A 25,968-nucleotide genomic window follows, 5' to 3' on the forward strand; every position below is an offset into this window, starting at 1 on the left:
ATACCTTAATCAGAGTTAATTTAGTGTTAATTTAGTGTCATGTGGGTTCATGTGGTTCTATTTTAAAAACTGATTAAAATAGGTTTCTGCAATGGAGGAGCAGGGGGTGCACAAACATTTTCATTTTAAACATTTAAAGCTATTTGCTACTGTTTCTCTGGATCTCAGAGGTGAAACTACAATTAAGATTGTCAAGCGACTTTTAACTACTTAATTATGTGGTTATCCTGTTTTGGAATTTAAATTAGCCGCTGTGTGCCTAATTGGAAAAGGGCTCAGAAAAGAGGAAAAAGCATGATTCAGAATGGGAAGAACAGGCTTTATGGAAAGGGTCAGTTGAGAAGTTCAGTCCCCTGAATTTATCCAATTTGATCCAGATCTACACGTGACTACATTGACAGCAAAGGGTATTTAATTGAACTGAAAAACACATGACCAAATTTAGTAGGTTAGAAGTTGAAGGTAGACCGATTCAGACTAGAAATAAGGGGGAAATGAGTGAGGGCACTTAAACACTGTAACTATTGAGGGTTAGAGTCCCTTCCAGCCCTATTTCTCTAGGATTCATTTATCTAAGGACATGAAGTCTTAAATGAAGATTGGATGGCTTATTAAAGATGTACTGTAACTCAGACAAAAATGGTGGGTTAGATGCAGAAACTACTGGCCTATTTTTTATGGCTTGTTATGCAAGAGGTCAGACTAGATGATTATAAATTCCTCTGGATTTAAAATCTATTTCTGCTTTGGGGAAGGAACACACTCTGGAGACTGCAACCCTGGGCCTTATCTAGGACTTGACATGAATTAATCTTGGACAAGCACTAAGAGCTTCTCTGCTCTGGATGTAAATTTACAGTATAGTAGCTATACCTCCCTAACACCTGAGGTGGGCATGCAGTGCGTGTGAACATTGATTTGGTTCCTCGTAGGGTGGAGTATGCTATTTTACACTTAACTGCACTGTGTCAACATGGGGAGTTAATCTGAAGTAGCAAGTGCACTGTGAATTTGAATCCATACCTACTGTGTGTTTCCCTGTTGGAAGAAGCCATAAAGTCTACAACCACCTTATGACATGAACATGTGCTATCATCCCTGTTTTATAGATGGAGAAACTGAGACCCAGAGATCTGCGCTCACTTTGCAGAAGTCATGCATTGAGTCGGCAGTAGAAGTAAACCCCAGTCCTGTGCCCAGTCCCCTGCACAAAGCTGCTATATGTATCTACAAAGCCAGAAATCATCCCATTAGAACAAAACCTGCACTTGGTTTCTCTAGCCTACTGGTGGCACTGTAGCTGGATAAAGCACAACCACAAAATGTTAATTAGACCATCCTTTATGTATAAGTGATATAGCTTTCATTGTACTCAAGGAGGTGATGTGATCTAATATGCTCTAACAAATGTGTTGCAAAATACAGGGATTTTTTTAAAAAAGAGATGCATCATTAACTTTTAAGAATTGTCTTTATTTCTTTGACAATGCCGCTATATTTGCCAGAGCAAGAAGGAAACTACCGTATTTTCCCAAATCCACGATGACCTTACATTTAAGACAAGCCCCCAATAATTAGATTCTATAAATTGAAAATTTATAAATGTATTAAAATTTTCTATAAATAGAGTCCAACTATTGGAGAATCATTTTAAATTTGTCCCCACCACCACTGTAGCAGGGAAAGCAGTGGTAGGGGGGCAGTGAGGTCCAGGGGTGGGGGGTAGATGTTCTCCCCCTACCTTGTGCCTGCCTCCCCCCAACATCACCTCTCCCCTGATCTTCCCCTGCTTCCCCTTGTTCTGGCGACTGAGCCTGCCCATACCAGAGCAAGAATAAGTGGTGGAAGGGGAGGGAAAGGGGCAGTGGGGGAAAGAGAGACTTTAGGGGGGATAAGTGGGCTGGGGGGGAAGAGAGAAAGACGTGGAAGGTGATATGGGCCTGAGACCATGGGGGGGTGAGGGAGGGAGTCAAGGCAGGGGGGGCAAACAACATCTGTGGCTCTGGCCCCAACCTGGTCCACGGCCAGAGCCACAGCATCTGCCTCCCCCCCATCACCTTGACAAGGAGCTTTTTCTTCCCATGTTAAATGGAGGTGGGGGGACACAGACATCACTTTGGAATTGAATAAATATGGTAAATTGTTAATGTGACATTTCATTTTTGGACAAAAAGTGATTTATACTGCACCAGCTTTTCATCTTGAACGGTGCAATTTTCAGGCACTGGACCTTTAAATAAGTGTTTTGAGGCCGAACGATGCATGTTCACAGCTCATGTTGATGGTAATAGATTTGGGTTGTCGTCTAAGGAAATGATTAACAGGGTTTACCCTCTTCACATTTTCTGGAAGACCAATAGAGCTACATGTTTTCTTTAAATTAAGCCTTACTTCTTACATTTTAACTTATGAGGAGGGTTTGGATGGCTTAACAAAGACAGGTCTTCTTGCTTGACTCCCTTGTTCAGCTTTTGCCTGAGTGAGTAGCACTTGATGCTCTTCCCCTCTAAAGATTTTTACATAGGCTTTTTCAATGAATTGACAGCTTCGGTTTAGTTCCAAATGCATCCTTAACAAACATCACCATAATTGGCATTAGTTGGCAGTCTCAGCCCTGATGCAGTAAACGTTTATATGTGGGTTTAGCATTGCCATCATTAGTAGCCTTGCTGATCTCAGTGGGATAATAAACTTTAATATGTGCATAAATGTTAGCATGACTGAGGCAGCAGCTCCTCTTGATCCCCTTCTCTCCCTCCATCCTCTTCCAGCAGCAGCCTTCAAAGTTGAAGCACGCTGGTAGAGTAGCAGGGGAGGTAGTCGGTACTGCCAGTGCCTCACCTGTGTGGTTGATGTAGACTTTGAACTATGATGCTATGGGTATATCACCTTTTCCAGGCAGCGTTTTTTTAGCCAAGGAAAGCAGGGTAATATAGAAAAAAATACTATATTTTGTTGTACACCCCCCCTTTTATAGCTGCCTGATGCATCTATTCAGATGCCAATTCACATTCACCTTGGGATTCACATTCTTTTTTCCAAAAAACAGCTGCAGGAAATTGGGGGGGGATGCATTATAGTCAGGGTTCCAGATTTTCCCTTTCCCATGGACAAGTGGAGAAAACCACGGATTTTCCCCTTTGCTGGAGGAAAACGCGGATTCTCATTTTACTGGAGAAACCCATGCATTTTGCAGTTTTGCAAAGAGCTCTCTGCAGGCTGGCAGAGTAGCAGCCTGCACGGGGCTGGGAGGGAGCGGGAGGAGGGTGATCAAGCAGCAGGCACCATGTGCATGTATATGTACCTGGCCCTGGGCAGCCTAGAGAGCAGCTCCCATAGGTAAGCGGGGGGGAGAGGAGTGCATGCAGTGGCAGGGAGCGCACCCCCAACCTAGCCCACAGCAGGCAACGGGGGGGAGTCAGGCTCCACTGCAGCAGCCACCACTTCCTGCCGGGGCCAGAGGGCTGCAGACCTGGGTCCTTGGCCCCATTGCCCTGGCAGATAGGGGCCCCATCTGGCAGAGTTGGGGATGCCAGGGGGCTTGGGGCCAAGGGGCATCAGCAGAGCTAGCAGGGCTATGGTGGGGAGTGAGGGTCTTTCATTTTAATCACAGATTTTGAGGTTTTTATCAGAGAATTTGCAATGATTTAATGTAATATGGTTCCAATGTAATATGTTAGCAGCAGTTTCTGCCGTGGGAAAATGAAAGTAATTCTCCGAGGAGTAGAACAATGAGTGCAGTGTGCTCCATCGCTGCTACTGAGTTACTTATTAAAAAAAACACACCTTTTTTTCCTTCATTTTGCCTTTCAAAAGCAAAGTGCATCTCTTATTTTGGGGTGCACTGTATGTGAGAAAACATGCTAATTTAGGATATTTGATTGGTTTGTATGGCACAGTACTCTTCTCTGAATTAATGCCCTTGGGTCAATAACTATGGTAAGACAGCCCTTTGGTAGAGTAAGAAAAGCAGGTTAAGTTTATAGATGCCAGATGCAACTATTCAAATACGGATACACATCCTTTTATTCTGTTCTCTTCTGAAGGAAAGGGGTTTTTTTGTTTTATTTTGGGGGAAAGGTTCTTACCCTAATTTTTGACCGGTTTCTCATCTTTCCTTCAGACTATTTCTCTAGGATATAGCTTAGAAGTCTTCCGGGTCTGGTTATTTTATCAGTGGTTAATCTTTCACAGCCAGTAGCAATTTCTGTAAATCACAGGCAGATACATTTTTGTAGGCAAACTAGAAGTGTAAAACATTTACTTGAAATGTTTTTATGCTCCTGTAGTATTAAAAGTTGTCTCTCAGTTAGTTGCCGGTTGTATGAGCTGTCAAAATTGCTTGCCATTTTTATCCGTCAACCAAGTTCCCCAATTTATGAGCTAGTACTGTATGTACTTTAAACAAGATGGAAAACAATGATTAGACTTAATAAGTAGCTGCTTACATCCGAACTCTTCAGCAGAGTAATAGCACTGCAACTCCTTACAGACTCTGAAGAATGCTGTGAATTGTACCCATTTTACAGATGAGTAGCAGAGAGGTGAAGTGAAATTGCCAAAGATACACCCTGACCAGATCTCCCAGTTCCAAGCCTGATGGCTTTGTGTATTTGAAGATTGTTGTCAAATACCAGCTGTCTTCTCTTCTCCAAAATGAAATAATCCTGGTTCTTTCAGTCTGTTCTCATAAATCATGTCTCCTGGGCCTCTAATCATTTTTGTTACTGTCATTTTTTGCCTCTGTTGGACTATTTCTAATCTCTCCACATCTTTTTTTGAAGTATGGGGCTCAAAATTGGACAAAGTGTTCCAGGTGAGACCTTACCAGTACTGAACAGAGTGGGAGAATCACTTCCCTTGATGTGCCAAGGGAAACTGCATTAAGGGTCTTCTTACATGAAGGGCCAGATCCTAAATTCTTAAACCCCAGACTACATTATCAACTCCAGTATTAATACAGTACTGTACTATCCAATTCAACTCATGTGATGAATACCTAGTCTTATCCAGCCTTATAAAAAATGTTGGGTAGTCATACCATGACATGCTCCTCTAAATCCCCCAAAGTTGCCACTCCGCCCATTTGATGCAGCATTGAAGGCAAAAGGCAAGAGTGTAATCATTGTGTGTAGGCTGCTGTAAGTCTCCGTGCCACCTTACCCAACTAGAAATAACAGAAACTCTGTTTTTTTATGAATCTTAAGGTCTAAATAAGCTGCAGTTGTGTGTGAACAAAAAGTGCTTTATGTTTGTTGTTCAAGTACAGGTATTTTTTGAGAAATTGTTTGAAATAGGAGAGAGCAGAACTTTGGTGTGCATTAATTTGGGATCTGCAGAAGTTTATTATGCCTAGTATGGAGGAAGGAGTTAAAATGAGCAGTAATGAGGAGTGGTCAGTTAGCCCGGTGTAGCCGTATTGGTCTAAAGGCAAAAGACATCAGAACTTGTGGTAGAGGTGATAGCTTTTATTAGACCAACTAGATTTTTGCAAAAAAACCTCTTTATTTGCAAGCTTTCAGGCACAAGTACCCTTCTTCAGGCATAGGAGAAAAGATTGTAAAAGTTCTCCTAAGTAGAAATGAAAGTTGATATTGCAAATTTTTTTGCAAAAATCTAGGTGATCTAATAAAAGATACCACCTCTTCCACAAGTTCTGATTCCTTTTGCCTCTACAGCTACAACCTGGATACCTGACACATGGAAGATATTGAATTTTAGCCAATTTGTTAAATGAAATCTTCATAATTTTACAAGGAAGAAGCAAGTTTTACCATGTAAGACCCTGCTCCTGCCTTTGTTCGAGGTAATTTGTATTATCACAGAGCCCAGAGATACGTCACCACATAAGAAATTCCTGCCCAGAAGAGCATGCCATCTCTTTACTCTTCTGGGAAATATGAAACATGATGGCCAGAAGGAAATATGACTCTACATCCTGCTTGCCACAAAACAACCTCAAGGTAAACAGGCTATTCCAGCTTTTCTCTGAACCTAATCTGCATAAAATAACTGTGCCAATGAGGAAATGTTACCACACCTTCAAGGAAATTCGAATTTGCATTTCTACCCAGGAGAGCTTTTACAATCTTTTCTCCTGTGCCTGAAGAAGGGTGCTTGCAAATAAAGACATTTCTTTGCAGAAATCTAGTTGGTCTAATAAAAGATACCACATCTACCACAAGTTCTGGTTCATTATGAGGAGAGTCTGTACAGATTTTAGGACCCTAAAGAGAAACTTTATAAAACCAAAGCAGTGCAGTCAGAAAAGAGCAGCTGATGTGTGAACAGACTGGAAAATGTAGGCTACTTAAGTTGGTGCTAAAAAACAAATTTTCAGCTAACTCTTATTTGTGCCTTCTGTCCCTTATTCTTCACCCACCTACGACTGAATTTGCCTTAAGCACCCTTAGATTTACCATACATATTGTTATGTCTGTTTGTAAATTGAAATACCATTCTGTTTGCATTTTCATGGTTTGATTTGTATGCTATCAGCCCAGCTGTGCATTAGGAAAAGTTACTCCCATGTTTTTCCCCAGCAAATCAAAGATATACGACTATAACAGAACTGGGTCCCCAGGGGTAGCCGTATAGATCCTGCCCAGCTCTCTCTAAAATGCCCGCCCTTGGCTCCTCTCCTGCCATGCCTTGATCTTATCAAAATATTAAGGAAGGGAGGTTGCCCATGGGTCTTAGAGTGTCTCCTTGTCACTTCCAGCCACCAGCAGGTCCCACCCAGACCCTACTGGCCTCACTTTGCACCCTGAGCTGAGTGGGCCCTCTGTGTCTATCCATGCCCCCAAGGCACACATAGCTTTAAGAGCTAATCTCTGCCATCCCCAGTACCCATGCCCCTGCCTCACAGGTGTCATCAACCACCAGCCCTTTTGGGCCATAGCCCCATCCCCTATGACCTACCCAGGCACTTTGCTCACCTCAGCTACTCCCCAGTTAGTTTTCTAGGCTTGTCTGCTTCTCCCAGGCATCTCGCTCCTCGGAGCTACTCCCAAGCGTGGCCTTCCCACCTGCACTCCCCGCCCAGCACTGTGCCTGCACAGGCTGGTCCTGGGCATTACGTCCCACCCTAGCAGGCTCCTGCCTCTGCCACTCTCTGGACTTCAGGCCCTTGGCCCCAGTCTCTGGGCTGCTGTGCTCTGCCCTCTCTGGGCTATGGGTATCTGGCCCCGATCCCTGGGCTGCTTTGCCCCAGTCATCAGGCTACAGCGCCCTACCTCTCCCTCTCTGGGCTATGGGACCCTGGCCCCAATCCCTGGGCGGCTGCCCCGGTCCTTGGGCTACTGTGCCTGACCTCTGCCCCTCTCCGGGCTACAGGTTCACCCACTCCTCTTCCCAAGCCTATATCGCTTGCAAGGCCTGCCTTCCCAGCCTGCGGGCTCAAGAGCCCTGCTGCCAGGAGCTTCTCCCCTTGTGGCACTCGGGGTTAGACAACCTGACCAGCTCAGGCCCTTGGCTTATGTAGCTCAAATCCGGCTTCCTTCCACTCAGGTGACTCCCTAATTAGCCCCCTTTGCCACCTGCAGGCTGCTTCTCAGGCCACCACATCTCTTCAAATGACAGGTGCACCAAGCCCCCTGCTTTCTCCAAAGTCAGCTATTTTTAGACATGCTTTGAAAAGGAAGTAATAATGACATTTTCTTTTGACCATGCTGGTAACCTAGAGGAACATAAGCTGCAGGCATATAAAAGCAGTAGTTTATCGTGCATGAGTTTCTTCCGAATTGTTACACTAAATACAATTTCCTGAACTCTTACCCAGTCCACAGTACTATCGCATAAAAGGAAAAATGTATAGGAAGAAAAGTTCTTCAAAGAAAGAAGCACTAAAGGGACTGCATAGCTTGAAGGAATTCGTAACAGGAGAAAGGTGCAAAAGGCAAGAGGGTTTTTTTGGAGTGCTATCTTTTATTGGACCAACACTATAATTAGGTTAAAGTTAGACAAGCTTTCAAATGCAAAGCTTTGCATTCAAAAGTTTGTCTAATTTCAGCTCAGCTATGCAGTTGACCTAATAAAAAACATCACTCCAGCCACTCAACTGTGCAGTTGATCTAATAAAAAGCCCTGGCCTCTTACAGTTCGTAGACGGTCACGGTGACAATTTCAGTGTAACACTATCATAACGTGGCAGATATCAAAACTTTCCATTTGCAATGCAGACTCACAACTGTAAGAAGTGACCTGAATAAGAATGCTTTACATTCAAAAGCTTGTCTAACCTTATCCCCCTATACAATTGGTCCAATAAAAGAGATCATCCCAAAAAATCCTTGCCTCTCTCATAGTTCCTGGACCATGGCAGTTACAACGTCGCTCTAAAACTACTATAATAGGATTAAAGAGCATTGTGGTTTTGAATCACCAGTTACACCCCACACCATTAATGTGTGAAAGTTACTTTCATCTGATGGATCTTTGAAGGATCATATGAAATGAACTGTTAGCTGAGTGTCATCCTATCACTACTATTAGCCCCTTGCTGGCTTTCAGTAGAAAGACCAAAGATGGAGTGGGTCATATTAAAGCTCGTCTTTGATACCCAGGGGCATGGGGTGCTCCGTGTCAGTAATATGGAGTATTTTACAATCAACAAATACAGGATGGCGAATTCCCTTTTCAGTGGAATCCTCTTATCAGCCATACAAATGAATTACCTGTCCTCACACAGCATGTTAAAGGAACGTGCCAGGTAGAAAGAAATCACACTTGTCAGAAGTATCTGTACCTACTAATATTAAATGGCTAAAATGACTGTAGTTAGAAGGGATGAGAGAGCTCTTTCTGAGTTTACTTTGTGAAATTACAGCACATTGTGTATAATCGATTTTCTCCTTTTTTTCCCTTCTCTGCATAGACATTCTCATGTATTCCTGCGAGTCTTTGAGCAAGGAGGGAAGTGAGAACACTTTAAAATGTGTTTGCAAAACCACCCAGGCTGGCAAAGGAACTCAGGAGCCCCATGGGGCAACACTTCAAACTCCATTTAACTCGCTTCTTTAATTGCCTGGGCTTCGGGTCAGTGGGCTATTTATTACTGCCCACATTTATCATTTAATCCCCAAAATCCCCAAACTTTTTTGCCAGTGGAACAGGGATTTCCTAGGCATCCTCCGTACTTTCAAAGTCCAGGTGCAGTTCAACTGCACAGGGTCACTTCAGAATTCACATTGATTAAATGCATCCAATTTCCTCTTTAAAAATCCCCCTTCCTACAGGTGTGGGAAGTGGAAAGGTGAGATCCTTTTACATTTTTCTCTCTTTACCCCTCTAGACATATTTGACCATTAATTGACTGACTGTTCTCTTCCAGGCAGGGCTGCTGTTTCCTGTTGCATTTTAATCATCATGAAGCCCATTTTTGTAAGTCATATTTTTAAAAGACCACAAGTAACTCTGGTGTCAGGCATTTGCTAATCCCCAGTAATATTCAGGGCTAGTAAAGGAGTTGGTAAAAAGTTTCCTAGGAATCACATTCTCTCCTTTCTAATTCTCACAAGCTCTTATTACTCGTATTACTCAAATGGGTTTCTGCCTTTTGTGCTGGGGCATTTTTGATACGGCAGGTTGTTTTCAGGAGCAAAGCCAAAACCCACTGTTCACCATTGCTGGGAGCTGCACAAATCCTTGGTGCAGGCATGAAATGTCTGTTCTTGTTAAATGTCATCTCCGTGTTGGAAAAATATGTTTAAACTTCAGTATTTTCCATGGAGATATGCTATAATACTTTTAGACTCCGATCCAAAAGGGACCTGGGCTTAGTGACACTAAGCATTTCCACACCTAACTTGTCGGTGCCAAAGCCTCTGGGTATTTACAAACACAAATTAGGCACCTCCGCTCCATTTACAGTGAATGGGAACAGTTAGGAACTAAAGAAAGGGATTCGTAACAGCCAGGAGCCTCAGCAGTGAGGGCCCCAAGGCAGCTCATATGAAATAGTGGAGAGAGGATTTGTGTAAAATCCCACCTCTTGTTCTCCTGGTCAGATGCCCAGATGAAACCCTAAATTATGTGCCTGTGTGAAACTGGGATTTGGAGCCCCAAACGTCTTATTGCACTTAGATGCCTAAATTGTTTCTTTCTGTACAGAGGCCTGCACACAAAAAAAAAAAAAAAAAAAAAAGTTCCTGGAGGTCAAGGAGGAAGTACGGGTGGTAGTAATGCACCCTAGATGTTTATATGGCTAATGAGGACAATCTGGAGATAAACAGGATAAAACTATTTAAGGAATGCATTGCTTCATGCTTCCATTTATAATCCAACCCACAACTAGTTTTAAAAAGGAATTTCCTTCCCTTCTGGGTAGACTGTTGCACAAATGTCTATTGTAGACATCTTATAAAGTAGTATGTGGACCAGGGTCCTAGACTAGAAAGATTATCTATCTCAGGGCTGCCCAATTGGTGGCCTCTGGGTTGTACGCAGCCCCCAAAAGGTTTGCAAGCAACCCATGGACTCCTGCCCAGCCTTCGCTCTCCTGCTTTGCTGCCAGTTGCTCCTGCCATGGGGCCTGGGAAGGAGATGAAGTGCCCAAGCTGAGCATGTGGCAAAGAAAGGAGCCTGCCCTAGTGAAGGTGGGCGGTGCATGTGGCTGGGGGCAGGTACTGGGTGCACAGAAAGGGGGGGTCAGGCTGGCTGTGTTGTAAGGTGGCATGCATGGCTGAGAGAGATCGGGGAGCCAGCCTCCCTATTCTGTGTGAGCAGTGGGAGCAACGCTGGGCAGTGGGGCGTATCGGGGGAGGCGCCTGCCACGTGATGGGTGTGCCCTGGCTCTGCAGCCTCCAGCTGCTGAGAAGCTGGACAGCCCCGATCTACCTAGTCCAGCATGGCAGTTCCAGCATTTCTGCACTTTGGCATAGGAGACCGAGCTATCTAGCAGTTGATATCAAACAGCTTTTCACTTGCAATCTGGGCTGTTCATCCCGGATGTTCATGCACCAGAAGTTTACTTCCTTAATGACTTGGCTTAGAGAGGTACCAGCAGGCTCCCAGAATGACTTTGTTGTCTGCCAGTAACTTCAAAGTGGGTCTAATCCCGAGATACGTTAAGTGGTTGCCTAGTACCTACATTTCAACAAGACTTGCAAGTGCTTTTCTCTGAGAGGTCTGACATATGCGTTGCACCAAAACAAAAGCAGGTTGAGTACAATGGGAAATGGAATAAATGCCTTTGAGGCTCTGGTGTGGCCAACAAGGTTCACCTATTTCATATGACAAAAGGTATGAGTTTGTAAACAGTACCTGTTTTTACAGGCTGTTGGGATGACAGTAATTTTCTGAATAAATTTGGTCATCCATGAGATGGATGATACTTCATGTAAATGAACTGAAACCACCTGTGTTAATGCCACTTTCTATATTGTGCATAACAACCATTATTATTACAGCAATGCCAGTTTATCCAGGAAGCCAGTTAAAATATGTATCTGCCAAAACCAAGAATCGTACACACCTGAATTCACTGCAGGTTGAGGAAGTAATGTACTGTGCAGTACTCTGAATACTAATTTGGAAATACCATATTTGTTCTGATGTTAATAGACCCCCCCCATTTGCAGGTTCAATTTTAGGAAAAGCAGCTTTTTTCCCTAACTATCAGTTAATTACTAGAAGGATCTTGAACTGGTTCCCCTTACAAAATCCCACAAGAGAATCAAATGCCGGAGGAAAGGATCCAAATGATTAAATACATTAAAATACTTAAACAACAGACAAACAAAAAAAATGACTGCAAAAATATTGTCCTATATTTTTATTACATGCACAAAAACACTTCAAGCAGAAAAGTCAAGATTAAAGGGGCCTCCATATAAGTTGCGTAGGTTGACCCAATGTACAAGGTGAGTGTAGTTTTGTTTCTTTTGTAGGAGGGAAAAAAAGTAGACATAACAGAAAAATGCTGTTTACTGCAGTTAGCTCAAAATGACTTTTTCTTTCTTTTATTCTCTACTCCTACAGAACCCAGTTGGAAAAAGAAGAGATTTTTAGATTATAATAAAGATCAGAAATCTTCAGAGTCAAAACTTAGTAAGCCCAAATTGTCACACTAGGTGTTGATAACTATTTACTTAGTCCCCGTTGCAGTGAAACTCAATTCATGTCTTGAGTAGTATGATTGTTGCCTGGATCCTCAGCAGATAATGTGAAAGAAAGAGAGAACCAAGCATCCATATGGTTTGCCACCTTCAAAATGTTGATGCTCTCGATAAGATCCCTGACAAGAGATTGTTAAAAAACCTGACTAGTCTGAAAAAAAGCGTGAGGAGATAGAATAGTATTAATGAACGGAAAAGAAAGAAGAGCTCACTACACTTAGTTCCTTTACCCCTTAACAAGGGATGCTTGAAGTTAAAGGGGTGCTTGAAGTTAAAAGGAAGCTGCTTTTTAAAATAAAAATGACAATTTTTGCAGAAGAGTTAGTGCTGGTCTCCTATTTCCTCTGCCCCTTAATACTAGAACATGAGGGCATTTGGGAGGCAATTTGTAGATGGAGGGGAAAGGGAAGGAATGTATTTTTAAACAGCAGTTAATTACCTTGAGGCTCTTGTTGCTGCTGGGTAATAGTGAAATAAATAATTTTCTAGAAAGGCTTGGCTGTAGAAATTAAAGTACCAATGGGCACATCTACACAAGATGCACAACAGTCTACTGGGCAGTAAGGCATCACCATGTAACCGTGAGCAGCAGCTACCGTGCAGTAAATGAGGCCAATGTGTGGTTTCTATTACCAGTAAATAGAGGTAGTAAATTAATTGCTCATTAGCTACTGCACAGTACCGCTTGTACAGGCGCTGACTCTCACTGAAGTACATAATTATATTAAAGAAGAACTGATCTCTCTCAACTTTGTAATACTACCAGAGAAGCCCAGAAACGATGCTGTTCCCAGATGTTCGCACAACCCAGAGTTAAACACAGACGTTTACACCAAAAAGGGACAGTGTGTTCAATTCCATAAATAAACTCCTAATTATTTATTGGCCGACAGAGTTCACATATGTCAGGCAGTCCCAACTTATCAGTAACGGGGTCAATTCAAACTGCTCTAGCTGATTTTGAGGATACCTCCAAGGGGAAGCCCTGTTCTTCCTTGGATTGAGACCAATGAAAGCTGAACAGTGAATGATCCGTAGGCTGCAGGACTGGATTTAATTCTGGCTACCCTAGAGGATATTGGAGAGTCCATATTTTGTATAAAGAAAGACGAGATGGTCCGTATGGCTCTTGCTAGAATAGAGAGGGTGGTATGGGTAAAAAAAATAGGTACTGAGAAAGCCAGATTTATTCTTGTGGAGTAAAGTAAGTGGATGCAGAGTGCATGACATGCCGTTGAGGATGCCTTCTGGTTTTGCTCTCATAGAAAAAAGAATGGAACAGAGCAGCAGTCAAAGACCTCTCCCAGCAGCCAGTACCGACTCGTTGCACCAACCTTCCAGTATAACATGGATTACAAGAAAGTTGGCAAATGTATTATTATAAACAACAAAAATTTTGAGGATAAAACAGGTAACTTTTTACATTTTTTTTCACACACTTTGCACTGACATTCCTTATAGAGTTTTTTTTTTTAAACTTGAATTGATCCAAAACTGTCTTTCGACATGAACCTTTGATGAATAATTTTAAATGCTGTATATGGTTTTTAACTGTTTAGGAATGTGTTATTCATAGATTCATAGATTAAGGGTCGGAAGGGACCTAGTAGATCTTCTAGCCCGACCCCCCGCCAGGGCAGGAGAACAACAAAAAACCCCAAAAAGAGAAACGGGACAGTTATAACTGTTTCCCTTCCAACTCGCTGTTTATCCCTTTTATTTAGCGTCTGTGTTACAGCCACTCCCAGCAGTTACCTTGTGTTAGACCAGGGCTGTCCAGCTTGTAGGTGGCTGGGGGCCAAACACCCCCATGGGCTGCATGGCCAGGGGATGCCCCAAGGCAAGCCATGGGCCACATGCTGCAGGGACACCCCCACTCACTGCTGCACCATGCAGGCCCATGCCCTTCCCATGCCCTGCACCATGCAGGCCCAGGCCCATGCACACTGTGTGTGCTCTCCGCACCCATGCATTTCATGTAGCCCCAGGCTTACCCCCAAGTACCTGGCAATGCCCCAGTGCACTTCTTCACCACCTGGGGCGAGATAAGGAGTGGAAGCCAGGGGACGGAGGGGGAGCCCAGAGACTCCAGCTAGTGCTGCAGCTACAGCAATAGGGGAAGCAGCAGCTGTGCAGGAGATACAGTTCACATTTGAAAGAGCTTGCCTTCTTGCTTAACCCACTTCATAATCCACCTCTGCCCAAGACTTTTATGTGTCTTGGTAAAAACTGAACTTTATTCGTGAGCTCTAGCACAGTGATAACATTTCTCAGCTGTCATTCGTCGTCTGTTCACATTCCTAACAGAGGGTAAAAATGTAAAGACAGCTCCTGCTCTTAGACACTCTCCAAATCATCCAGAGGTGTATAGTTTTTCCCCAATACAGTCTGGAGTTCTGCATTTACACTTTTATTGTCCAGAGATGGAGTCGTCATAGAAAAAAAAAGCACATTGTGAGAATTCATATACACAGGATAGCAGATTACTGTACAGTGGGAGAATTTAAAATCCTCACCTCTTTGCTTAGCACTGTGTGAACATACTGGCAATGGACTTGTTTCCCCCAGATAACTGAAATCAAGTTCTTAGTCATAGAGGTTTGGGATTTCTGACCTCTAAGGAAAGGGAGGCTGAGAATATAGCACAAACATTGATGTTGGCATTGTGGTCCAGGTTTTTTTAGTATTTGAAAAAAATATTATTAGTATTTTAAAAGACTGTCAACGCTGCCAGGGTTTTTGTCATAGTATGCTACACCAAGGGGTGCTGCTTACCTGCATCTGATGTAGACAGGGGTTGAGAAACATGCAGCACTTTGTAGGACCTGGCTCCTTTTACCATTGGATCTTGCATTAATTCATTTGAGAATGAAAATCATATAGTTTGCTCTGAAGATAGAGAGGTTATTAGTGAGTATTTTACAAGTTGGTTTTATATAGAAATACAGACTAGATAAAAGTACCCTGAGGTAGATGCACAAATGGTTGGATCATTATACTTAATAGTCATCTGTGACTCAATGTCTAGTTTGGAAGAAGTATCAAATGGAGTTCCTCTGGGGTCTGCCCTGGGTATTGTTTAATATCGTCATTAATGATTTGGATGATGGGATTGAGTGCATACTTAGCAAATTTGCAGATGACACCATGTTGAGTGGAGTTGGAAACACTCTGGAGGGTAGGGCGAGGATCCAGAATGACCTGGATAGACTGGAGAAATGGTCTGCAATCAATCAGGTGAGACTCAACAAGGATGACAGCAAGGTCCTTCACCTGGGATGGAATAATTGCCTGCACAAACACAGACTGAGAAATGACTGGCTAGGCTGCAGTACTGCAGAGAAGGACCTGGGGGGGTTACAGTAGACCATAAGCTGAATATGAGCCAGAAATCTACTCTTGTAGCAACAAAAGCCAATAGTGTACTGGGTTGTATAAATAGGTCTGTCACTTCCAAATCAGGGAAAGTGAGTCTTCTGTTTTATTCAGCACTGATGAGGCCTCACCTGGAGCAGTGTGTCTAGTTTTGGGCTCCACACTTCAAGAAGGATGGGGACAGTTTGAAAAGAGCCCAGCGGAGAGCATCAGCAGTGATTAAAGGCCTCAGAAACACAACTTAGGAGTAAGGCTTGAAAGAACTAGGGTTATGTTTAGTCTGGGGATGAGACAAATGAGGGGGGATATGATAACAGTCTTCAAATATTTGAAGGACAGTTACAGAGAGGATGGAGATGGGCTTTTCTCTGTGGCTGTAAGAGGTGGGACTAGATACAATGGCCTCAAGCTTCAGCAGGGAAAATTTAGGTTGTGGATTAAGAGGAACTTTCTGACTATGGAGGTGGTCAAGCATTGGAACAGGCTTTTTCAATTTTTGAGAAGTTGTGGAATCGCCATCCTTGGAAGTTTTTGAGAGTGGGTTAGGCATGGTCTAGTCAGAGATGATCCTGCCTTGAGCAGAGGTCTGGACTGGATGACCTCATGAAGTCTCTTCCAACCCTACTGCCCTGTGATCCTGTGGTCCGATATCCTTTACTAGGCAGGTCCTTTCTTGGGCAGATCAGTAAATTAACCCAGATGTTCACGGGTAACTGTCTGAGTTTATCTTCGTTGCTGTGTGAGCAGCTATATTCTTTGCTTTCTGCCAGGAATGGGTACACGAAATGGTACCGATAAAGACGCTGTAGAGCTGCAGAAATCTTTCAGACGTTTAGGGTTTGACGTTTCAGTATACAACGATCGAACCTGTGATGAGATGGAAAAATTACTCAGACAAGGTAATGGTCCTTCCTGTTGTAATTTATCATGCAATAAAGACTTGGTATTTGAACAGTGTGTTCCCCCTTTCATTGTGCTCTTGTCATATTTGACTGAGAGCGGCCCATTCCCATTTATCCAGCTTGCCTGGATCTTGAATCGGGGTCTGGCGCAGCCCAGCTCCTGCTCTGAAGACACTCTCCAAATCATCCAGAGGTGTGTCACGTCCTTTGTCGATGATCCTGTTGCATTGAAAATATCCCCGATCAGGACTAGATGGGGGGGGTCCATTGTACAGTGAGATGAAGAAAGATGTTTGTAGCTTCATTGTTAAGGGAGTTCAAGATAGTTTTTTTTGCCTGAGAAAAAAAAATTGATTTGCAGCTGCTGAGGAGAATCACAGTGATGCTGCTTGCTTTGCCTGCATCTTTCTAAGTCATGGGGAAGAGGGCCTCATCTACGGCATCGATAAACCTATGGCAATCAAGAATCTGACCATGCTCTTCAGAGGAGACAAGTGTAAAAGTCTCGTTGGCAAACCCAAATTATTTTTCATTCAGGTAATGGCCTTAAAGTAAATACTGCTGTGGGGAGGGAAATCTTACCTTTAGTTTTGTAATGCATGATAGCTCTGTATGTTAACATGTCAAATCTCTTTGGATAATTCAACAAATAAGAGATGAGGAATACGTGGCTATGGATGATGTTTAGCTTTGTTTCTTTTTTAAAGATAATATCCTATGAAGTTGAAAAAGATATATATCCGTGGGTATATTTTCAAGTAACTCTTGCCTCCCAACCTTTGTATGTTGCTTCTCTTCCTAGATGGCTATGTAAACTCTTCAGAGCAGATACTCGTCCTGGTAGTACGGAGACAGCTGATTGTGCTGGCTGAAGACAGCTGTCCAGAGCTCTTCGTACATAGACTTTTCTACAGATTATTGCAGTTCTTTCAAGAGAAATATTCACAATGCTACATTTTCTCTCTAAGGGTGGCCTGCAAGATTATAATGTATCTTTGCATTATAGAGTTAATGCCATTTTGCTTCAACTTAATGACTGCTATGCTGATAAACAGTATCAAATTGACAGTCCAGGGGACATGTATATTTTGGGATGGTATCAGGAATGCAAGTTTCCCTGTGCTGTTTTCCAGTTTACCCTCATCTGAAGGGTAATATTGCAAGATGATGCAACTCAAATCACCTCTTTTTTATATCAAGCTCTATTCCCCTACTTTATCCCTTATGTTTAACTTACCTGTGCAACTCTGTAAAGGGACGTGTTAGAACAGGGGAGGGCAGTTATTTTGGGTGGAGAGCCGCTTACTGAGTTTCAGCAAGCCATTGAGGGCCACATGACAGGCAGCCCAGGGCAGATTAATATTATTTTTTTAGGGGCCCTGCAGGCCAGAGAGAATGACCTGTCAGGCCACATCTGGCCCCCGGGCCACATTTTGCCCACCTCTGTGTTAGGATGATGTTACAGATGTTTCATCTCTTTATTAATAGTTCTGATGGAAAGTTGTTACTGCTAGATGGGTACTTGCTGGATCTATGGCTGTCTCTTTTAATCTAGTTTCTAAAGCAACATTATTTCTTACCCCTCAGCTGAGGGTAAATTGGAAAACAGCACAGGGATACATGCATTCCTGATACCATCCCCCAAAAAACTTGATATTCAGTTCCCCAGAACATGCCTAAACTAGTAAAACTGGTTGTAGTTCAGTGCCTTTGCTAACACAGTCTTGTCATCTCAGCCATCTGCAGAAATATTAGTGCAGTACTTGAGTGCAGACAAGATAAGTCACGTTTAAATACATGTCGGCTAGTTATGGGGAACCTTCAGCTCCACCATAAGGCTAAATTAGAGCAGCTAACACGTTTTCCTTATCTTTCCTAAGTGCAAGGTCCTGTTTAAAATTGTGTTGATTAACTGATACTTTGTTAAAACAAGATCCATTTCTCATTTTAGACAGGCTCTTATTTTTTCTTTACCGCTGTCTCAGGCATGCCGAGGTTCTGAATTTGATGAAGGGATACAAACAGACTCTGGCCCAGCAAATGATGCTCTGGAAACAGATGCTAATCCTAGATACAAGATTCCAGTCGAAGCAGATTTCTTGTATGCCTATTCCACAGTTCCAGGTAAGGAGTTGCCAAGGCTTTCCCCTTTTAACGCCTGTGGCATGAAAAGCAATTAGCAGGAATCAAATAGTTTATAATGAACCAGGAAGTCAATTGACTCCATCACCACTGCTTAAATAGAAATGCCATTGATGCTGCTTCCCTGCTCAAGCACACATCCCAATTTTGGAAGGCTCATTTTTGAGAAAAAGATGTGCGTGTGGTATGCAGATAAATAGGGTATATATTTAGATGTGCAGCAAACTCTTGCCCATATGTGCCCGTTTTCCCTTTGCTAAAATAAGACTAGTATACTGCGGGGATTAAGGAACTGATTGTACGCTCTGCCCTGAGGATGTAAAGTATGCAGCGTGAGTGCTAAGGACTAAGTAGCTTCTTTCTGTGCACAATTGCTGCATAACCTTACTAGCAAGTGCAAGTACCTTTCTCTCTGCCACTTCTGTTCACTCAGACATGTCCGTAAGGAAATAAAAGATGATCCATACGCTCTTTACCTGTCTTTCCTTTGTAGGTTATTATTCCTGGAGGAACCCAGGGAGAGGCTCCTGGTTCGTTCAGTCTTTGTGCGAAATATTAAATGAGCACGGAAAACAGCTTGAGATCATGCAGATCCTCACCAGGGTTAACCACATGGTAGCCACAAGTTTTGAGTCGCAGTCTGACAACCCGTGCTTCAGCGAGAAGAAGCAGATACCCTGTTTGGTCTCCATGCTAACTAAAGAACTTTACTTCTGCAAGCATGTTCAAGTGGAGTGATGTCCAGGCACACTTTTCTCGGGGAGAGTTGATCATACAATCAATTTTCATTTCATTTAATAGCGAAAACAGATTTGTTTTGGTTTCTTGTGCCCGTGAGAATCAATGTATCTGATTGCTGAACACTAATCAAGGCTCTATCGAAGGAACAAACAACTCCCACCTAGCCCATGAGCTGACATAAATTGCCATAGCTTCGTTTTCATAAACGGAGTTGTGGTGGATTCCCCTAACTGAGGATCACCGAAGGTTTACCTCTGGTAGCTGTCCATTAGCCTACTTAATATACACTCAAAGGGATACTGTCAAGCTCTCTACTATTTGATTCCTCCTCCCCTTGAAAAATTTAGAAAAAAAAATTGTGTCTAATTTTTGTCTTAATTCACTGCTGATTTTTTAAAATATTATTTTACCTTGTGTTTATGGCTGCATCACTACGACGTGGAAACTTTTCTATGACTTCTTCTTTTATAAGGTAGAAGAGCAGTAAAATTGTATGTAATTCCAGCAACCGGTATTAGCACCTTGTAGGCAGTCGAGGGAGAGCAAAAATTGCATAAGGGTGTGAGTAAGGCAATTTGTGATTATTTAATTTTCCTGGGGATAAAATGTTAGATTCACAGATATCGATATTTGGAGTCCAGAGAATACTTTTCTCTGGCAAATCCAAATTTGGGCCTAAACGTGTTGACAGTGCTAGCTAGCTTCCCCCAGAAATATGGTTGATTGTTTCTTTGCTACACTTAACACTAATGCAAAAACGCCTGCATCCTACCTCCTTTGAAAAATGGTTTTGTAAAACTTAGAAAATACTTGATCCATCTTTTTTCTAACATGGATAAGCTGCAGTACTGTACTGACGTACAGGTTCTTGACCAGTAACAGTTATTTGTCTTGACTGTGTCACTCCTTATATATCCTGTCCAATGCTGAATAGTTGGATTATATAAAGATGTGGTGTTTACAAAAAGAGGAAGAAAAATTTAGGGAAATGGTATGAATGTTGTTTGTCACTTCCAAACAGTTAAAGAGTACTGTTCTCCAGAGGGTAGTAGATAAGTTTCTTTACTAAATTGTGACAAATAAATAAGCCTTCAGGATCCTTTATCCCTTGTGTTAATATACTACCCCCAGGAGTCACAGCTTCACCACTGGGAAGTTCCTGGGATGAAATTATAGACCTTGTCCTTGTGACAAAATTAAACACAGTTATTTGTGATTTTTTAAGCTTGAACACCAGCCTCTCTTTCTGTAGCCAACATAAAAAAAAGCAATGACCTGAGTTTTTGAGCTAGGTTTGTGCTGTAATTCTCTAAACTGTAATGGAAGGTGGGAAAGCAAGGGCTCAAGTTTTGTAAAAAGTCAGCTGAGAAGAAATCTAGTGTTAATGTGGCAAATAACAATGGAATGAAAACTTCATCAGACAGAAACAAATGTCACTGGATCGTTTAAAAAAGGGCAAGATGAAAGTGTTTGGCCTTGCAAAACCACATTTAAACCCTGCAATAATAGAATTACTCATTTTTTGACTTGAACGGTTTACAAAATAGAAAATGTCTACTTTGTTATTAAAACCAGTCTTGCACCAATAGTCAATCCTTGGATGTCATCTTAAAACACTAGATGTTGTTGTTGGATGGAAAAAAAGAAATAATGAAACTAATGTTTGTTTACTTGGGTTGAATACCTGTCTGTCCTGTAGGGCAGAGTCTGAAAGTACTGCATAGCAGTCAACTTTCGCCAGGTATCAGAAATGCCTCGCTAGTACTGTCATGATTTTGGCATCTGGCACCGATGTCAAGCCATACTTGTGTTTTTCTCTTTAAAAAAAATCTTTCATGAATATTTAGTGGCTATCCCAAAAAAGTGAGTTTTATAACTTGTTCACTTTACCTGGTAATGGGTGAAATAATCAGCCCTTTCCTAATTAGAATACTGTACTGTTGTAAGGTTGCTGGAACACTTCTAAAACATATATATGATGATCAGTGCCAAGTTATCACATCTGTAAGTGTATTTTCTACTCGTTATTGTGCTAAAATGAGGCATACCTCTCTTTCTTCTTAACAAATGGAAATGTTTGTATCTGTAAATTAGACAAATCTGTTGTTAAAAACTTAAAGGTAAGATCTGTAAAAATAATTTTTAAAAACTCCCATGAGTATCAACTTGTCTGTCATTTAAGTGATTGAAGTGGAAAATAACCAGCAGATGCTGTGGCACCATCCAAATGAGTTTTCCAGCCATACCATCAAAGCATTCCCGAAGATTTCACTGATCTCCATGGCTTTGACTCAGCGGGCCAGATCCGAATCTGGACTAAGTCAGGATAGCTCAAGGGGACTGAATTGCAGCTCTGCTGATTTTACACTGACTGCGAACCTCACCCAATATATATCATGTTAGTCTTTACCCAACCAGCTTCATGACCAGGGAATTGAGCTAGCTACCAGTTAGATTAATGTCCTTCTGGTGCGAGTTGGAAACCATCGTGTGCTTACATTCCCTAACAGGGACTCGTGACATCAGGAACCTGCTTCTATTTCATTAAGAGAAATAGTCTCCTGTCAACACTCAGTACTTCAGTAGTTTTCCAGAAGTTCATTCATGTCAACATGGTCTGTTAGTAGCTGGTTTCCTGAGGCTTAGCTCATCTCTGAAGTTCCCCTAATAACATTCTGTTGCTTAAGGGGCTTTCTCCTGAATCGGGTACAATGTAGATGCCAGAAAAAGTTGTGCAACTTCCACACCCAACTGAGCAAGCATCTGTTCTGCCAGGAGTCCTGCAGGGCCAGCTAGAGACACTGCTGACCGAGGGCAGTTAAAAGGTTTTTCAAAAAATCAAGACATTTACCAAAGTAACTTCCTTTAGAGCAGCGGTTCTGTCTTCCCCTCTTTTTAGTGCCCTTAATTAAAGCTGGCTGAAAGGGATTTTTAAATTACTAAGCCAAACTTAAAATAACATATAGTCATCAGGGGTAAAATTAACATCTGGCATAGAGGGAAGCACAAGGTCACTTGGACTAGTTCATACCTGGTTGGTGTAAAGTTGGGTCACTGAATAGGTGAGCAGGGGTGCCCACGCCTCTTCCGCATGCCATGAACTTGGCCTTGATGCTACCCAGCATGGGACTGGTAATGAAGAGCACTTTGGAGAAGGGCATCACATCAGCTGGGTTCCTCTGAGATTAGCAAAAGCTGCTTGCCCTCTAACACTTCTGAAGCGGGGAAAAAAGACATGCCTCATTAGCGCTCGTCTGATGTTAATGAGTTCAGACAGTGACTTAAGAACATTTCAGGAATTCCCACTTATTCAAGAAAATGGCAGCTGTCCGGCTAAGGAGAAGAGCAAACCTCGAAGCGCTCCACTGGTCTCCAGTACTCCCAGAATTAGCAACAAGCGATCACTGACAAACCAGGGATCAGTTGGAAAGTAGCACTAGCAAAGCAAGCAAGAACATGCTCTTCTTTAAAAACAGGGAAAGATGAAGGCTCAGCCCTTAGTCTTATTCCAGCAAATTCAATAATACACAGATCAAAGATCAAACCCTCATTCTGTGCAGATGGAAAGTTACTTTACCTTGAGGAAGTGAAGGGAAGGGAGTTGAAGACAAGTTGTTTGACCCATGGAGGGAAGCCACAGCCCCAAGTGTAAGGGACCAGTTTCTGTGGATGCAACAAATGTCACTTAACATTATGCCTGCAAATACATGTATTTGTAGAAATGATTCAGGAAGAAATAAACTCCAATTGGGAATTTTCTGCTGGCTAGCTGTGCTAGTGTCCTGGCTCCTTCTGAGCTGGTTGAACAGCATAAAATCACTAATAGTGGAAGGAATAATCTGACCTAATGCCTGTGACCAAGATAGTATTGCTTGAATAATGATAGGTGAGCTGCAGATAACCGTCTGCCAGGCCTTGCAATGACTGATATGAAATGAGTTGCTGAAAACAACCTAGTTTGGGTGATGAAACAGTATAGAAAGGTACCTGCACTGGACGTTTCAGCAGAGGCCAAAAGTGGGCTTCAGACTTAGCTTCCCTCTCATTCTTTGTGATGGTCATCCCAGGTTGGGAAGAAAATGAACTGACAGGGTGGGCTGGGGAAAGTCTGCACAGCCACTACACTTTTTCCAGTCCAAGTGTTACACAACCAGTTTTACATTTAACTTCCACATATTTTGGCTAGTCGACAGCTTTGTTTGCTGGTAGCTGCCTTCCCAATAGACCTTAGTTTTCCCCCATCTTAACCTAACATGTTGCTTGCTCGATTGGCATTTGTACATGAAGCAGTCATTGTTCTCCTTCTCCCCAGGAGGTATTAATGGCTGGGTCAAGTATGTGCTGTTTTCAGTGCTTGTCAGCATACATTAATCTTCTATGTTTCCTCTTTCGCACCAATCTTTCATTCCATTGGCCTGCAAAGACAAAAAGTGCCATACAGTAAAAGGTTGGGAATTTCCTTGTGGGTTATATTGCAGAACACTTGAATTTAGCAGAGAGGTATAAGTAGGCACTAGCACTGCAGGGCACCAATGCTGTGTTGGAAAGAGTGACCAACTAACTGGAAATCCATGCAGGTGTATGTCTCCAAGACCTGCGCTTTCCTGTAAGTACTAACGTAGCTCATTTGGCTCAGCACAGTATTGTATTTGAAGTTTAAGAATAATATGTATCTTAATTCATTCACTGCACTTTATTTGCATTTTAACTAAAGCTGTTAGATCTTTAAAGGCTGAGGGAAATGAAATCTCTTCGTATCATGCATACAAAAAGCCTGAGGATTTATAATCATAGAATTGTCATTGTCTTTCCTAAATGAGACTCAAGCTGCTTAAAAGGTTCCTTTCCACTAAAAGAAAGAATATGATTAAATTATTATTTCCAAAATATGGATTGAAGAATGTGGGTGATTAAGAGCTATTGAAATATCACATTTTTTTTTGTCTTTCCACCTGCATATCTTGACCTTTACTCAGATACAGACAAGTCTTTTATTCGACTCCCTTTGTTGTCTCAGGGAATGCTGCTTTTGTGAACATTGTAGCGTTTGCCAGTCCATGAAGATTTTGTCAATCTAATTTAAAAGATTAGTCAAATGCCTTCCATTGAAACAGAAAGTGTCAGTAACATTAAAAGTAGGAGCCAGAACGCAAGTGGCTACGCAGTCGTTTGTTTTTTCAGAGTGCTAACGTTTTTGTGATGGGTGACAGATGAAACCCTTAGGTAGTGTGTATTGTCACGACATATGCAGAACCATAGACAACGAGGGCTGGAAGGGACCTCAGGAGATCACATCCAGTCCAATGCCCTGCTCAAAGCAGGACCAGCCCCGACTAGATCATCCCAGCCAAGGCTTTGTCTAGCTGGGTCTTGGAAACCTACACAAATGGAGACTCTGCAACTTCTCTGCGTAGTTTGTTCTCACTACCCTCCTAGTTAGAAAGTTTTTCCTAATGTCTAATCTAAACTTCCCTTGCTGCAACTTGAGATCATTGCTCCTTGTTCTGTTGTGCTCCAAAGCCTTCTCAAATGCAAAAATTCAGAGGTTTCCCCTATGAAAAATAGGTGCTTTATTGTTGCTTTAATGCTCATATGCGGACACTGGAGTGGATATGGTAGTGTTTGAGGTGTTGTAGCTGTGATAGTCCAGGCATTATGCAAAAGGCATGGATTTCTTTAAGTGATATCTTAGCCAGATCAACTACATTGCTGGGTTAAAGTCAGACAAGTTTTCTAATGCAGGAAGTGAGTTATAGGAGCTTGTAGTTAGACACTGCCAAGTGACAGGGTAACCCTGACCCATGTTGGGGGAAAAAAGCCAGAGTCCTATCAGTCACACATTTTATTTTGTGGGGTCAAAAGAAAACTTTAATGAAAACGGAGCAAAGAAGGCTACTTTAAATCCCTTGAGTCTGGAACGGCTCCTGCAAAGAAGCAGACCAGGGAGTTTGGATACTTTCTAATTTTCCCAGAAGTAAGAGGCACTGTACCAACATGCAGCAAACAAATGAGAGATTACATGATTAGTGCTATAGCTGATAGCCGGGTCAAAGCAAGATATTACAAGAAATGGAGCTGTCTTTGCAGGAAACAGTCTTACCTCAATCCTAGGGAAACTCTTTGAGAAGATCATCATGGAGCACATCTGCGATGGGCCAGCTTCAGGGATGATGCTCAAGGGCAACCAGCACGGTTTCATTAGGGGCAGGTCATGTCACACCAACCTGATTGCCTTTTATGATCAGGTCACAAAAGCATTGGCTGCAGGTGTTGCCATGGATGTAGTCTTTCTGGACTTCAGCAAGGCCGTTGACACCGTCTCCCACCCCATCCTCATTAAAAAACTAGGCGACTGCGGCGTTGATGCCTACACAGTCAGATGGATTGCAGATTGGCTGAAGGGTCGTACTCAGAGGGTGGTGGTGAACAGGTCATATTCGACCTGGGGAGAAGTGGGCAGCGGAGTCCCCCAGGGCTCGGTCCTTGGGCCCACACTGTTCAATCTCCTTATTAGAGATTTGGACGATGGGGTGAAAAGCAACCTGTTTAAATTTGCTGATGATACCAAAATTTGGGGTGAAGTGAGCACGCTAGTAGGGAGGGAAAGACTGCAGTAAGACCTGGACAGGTTACAGGGGTGGGCTAATAAAAACAGGATGCGCTTCAATATTGACAAGTGCAGGGTGCTGCAC

The 25,968-nt window shown here is 42.5% G+C and overlaps 2 protein-coding genes across 6 annotated transcripts in view; both read left to right on the forward strand.

Annotated features, from left to right (window-relative positions):
* The window catches only part of CASP7 (caspase 7), a 34,197-nt gene extending 14,220 nt beyond the window's left edge, over positions 1–19,977 (forward strand). For all 4 annotated transcript variants that reach the window (XM_019502837.1, XM_019502836.1, XM_019502839.1 and 1 more), the window contains 5 exons: positions 13,382–13,527; positions 16,262–16,390; positions 16,755–16,930; positions 18,379–18,517; positions 19,029–19,977. In XM_019502837.1, coding sequence (XP_019358382.1) covers positions 13,382–13,527; positions 16,262–16,390; positions 16,755–16,930; positions 18,379–18,517; positions 19,029–19,273 — 835 coding nt within the window. In that variant the 3' untranslated portion in view covers positions 19,274–19,977. The remainder of the gene's footprint in view (positions 1–13,381; positions 13,528–16,261; positions 16,391–16,754; positions 16,931–18,378; positions 18,518–19,028) is intronic.
* A 3,700-nt stretch (positions 19,978–23,677) lies between these two features.
* The window catches only part of PLEKHS1 (pleckstrin homology domain containing S1), a 32,738-nt gene continuing 30,447 nt past the window's right edge, over positions 23,678–25,968 (forward strand). Inside the window, exon 1 of one of the 2 annotated variants that reach the window (XM_019502849.1) lies at positions 23,678–23,882. The gene's annotated coding sequence lies outside the window, so the exon portion shown is untranslated. The remainder of the gene's footprint in view (positions 23,883–25,968) is intronic. The other variant, XM_019502844.1, reaches the window with a different exon arrangement.

Source organism: Gavialis gangeticus, unplaced genomic scaffold (assembly GCF_001723915.1).
Source record: "Gavialis gangeticus isolate Ggan-Ray unplaced genomic scaffold, GavGan_comp1, whole genome shotgun sequence".
Classification (NCBI taxonomy): Eukaryota; Metazoa; Chordata; order Crocodylia; family Gavialidae; genus Gavialis; species Gavialis gangeticus.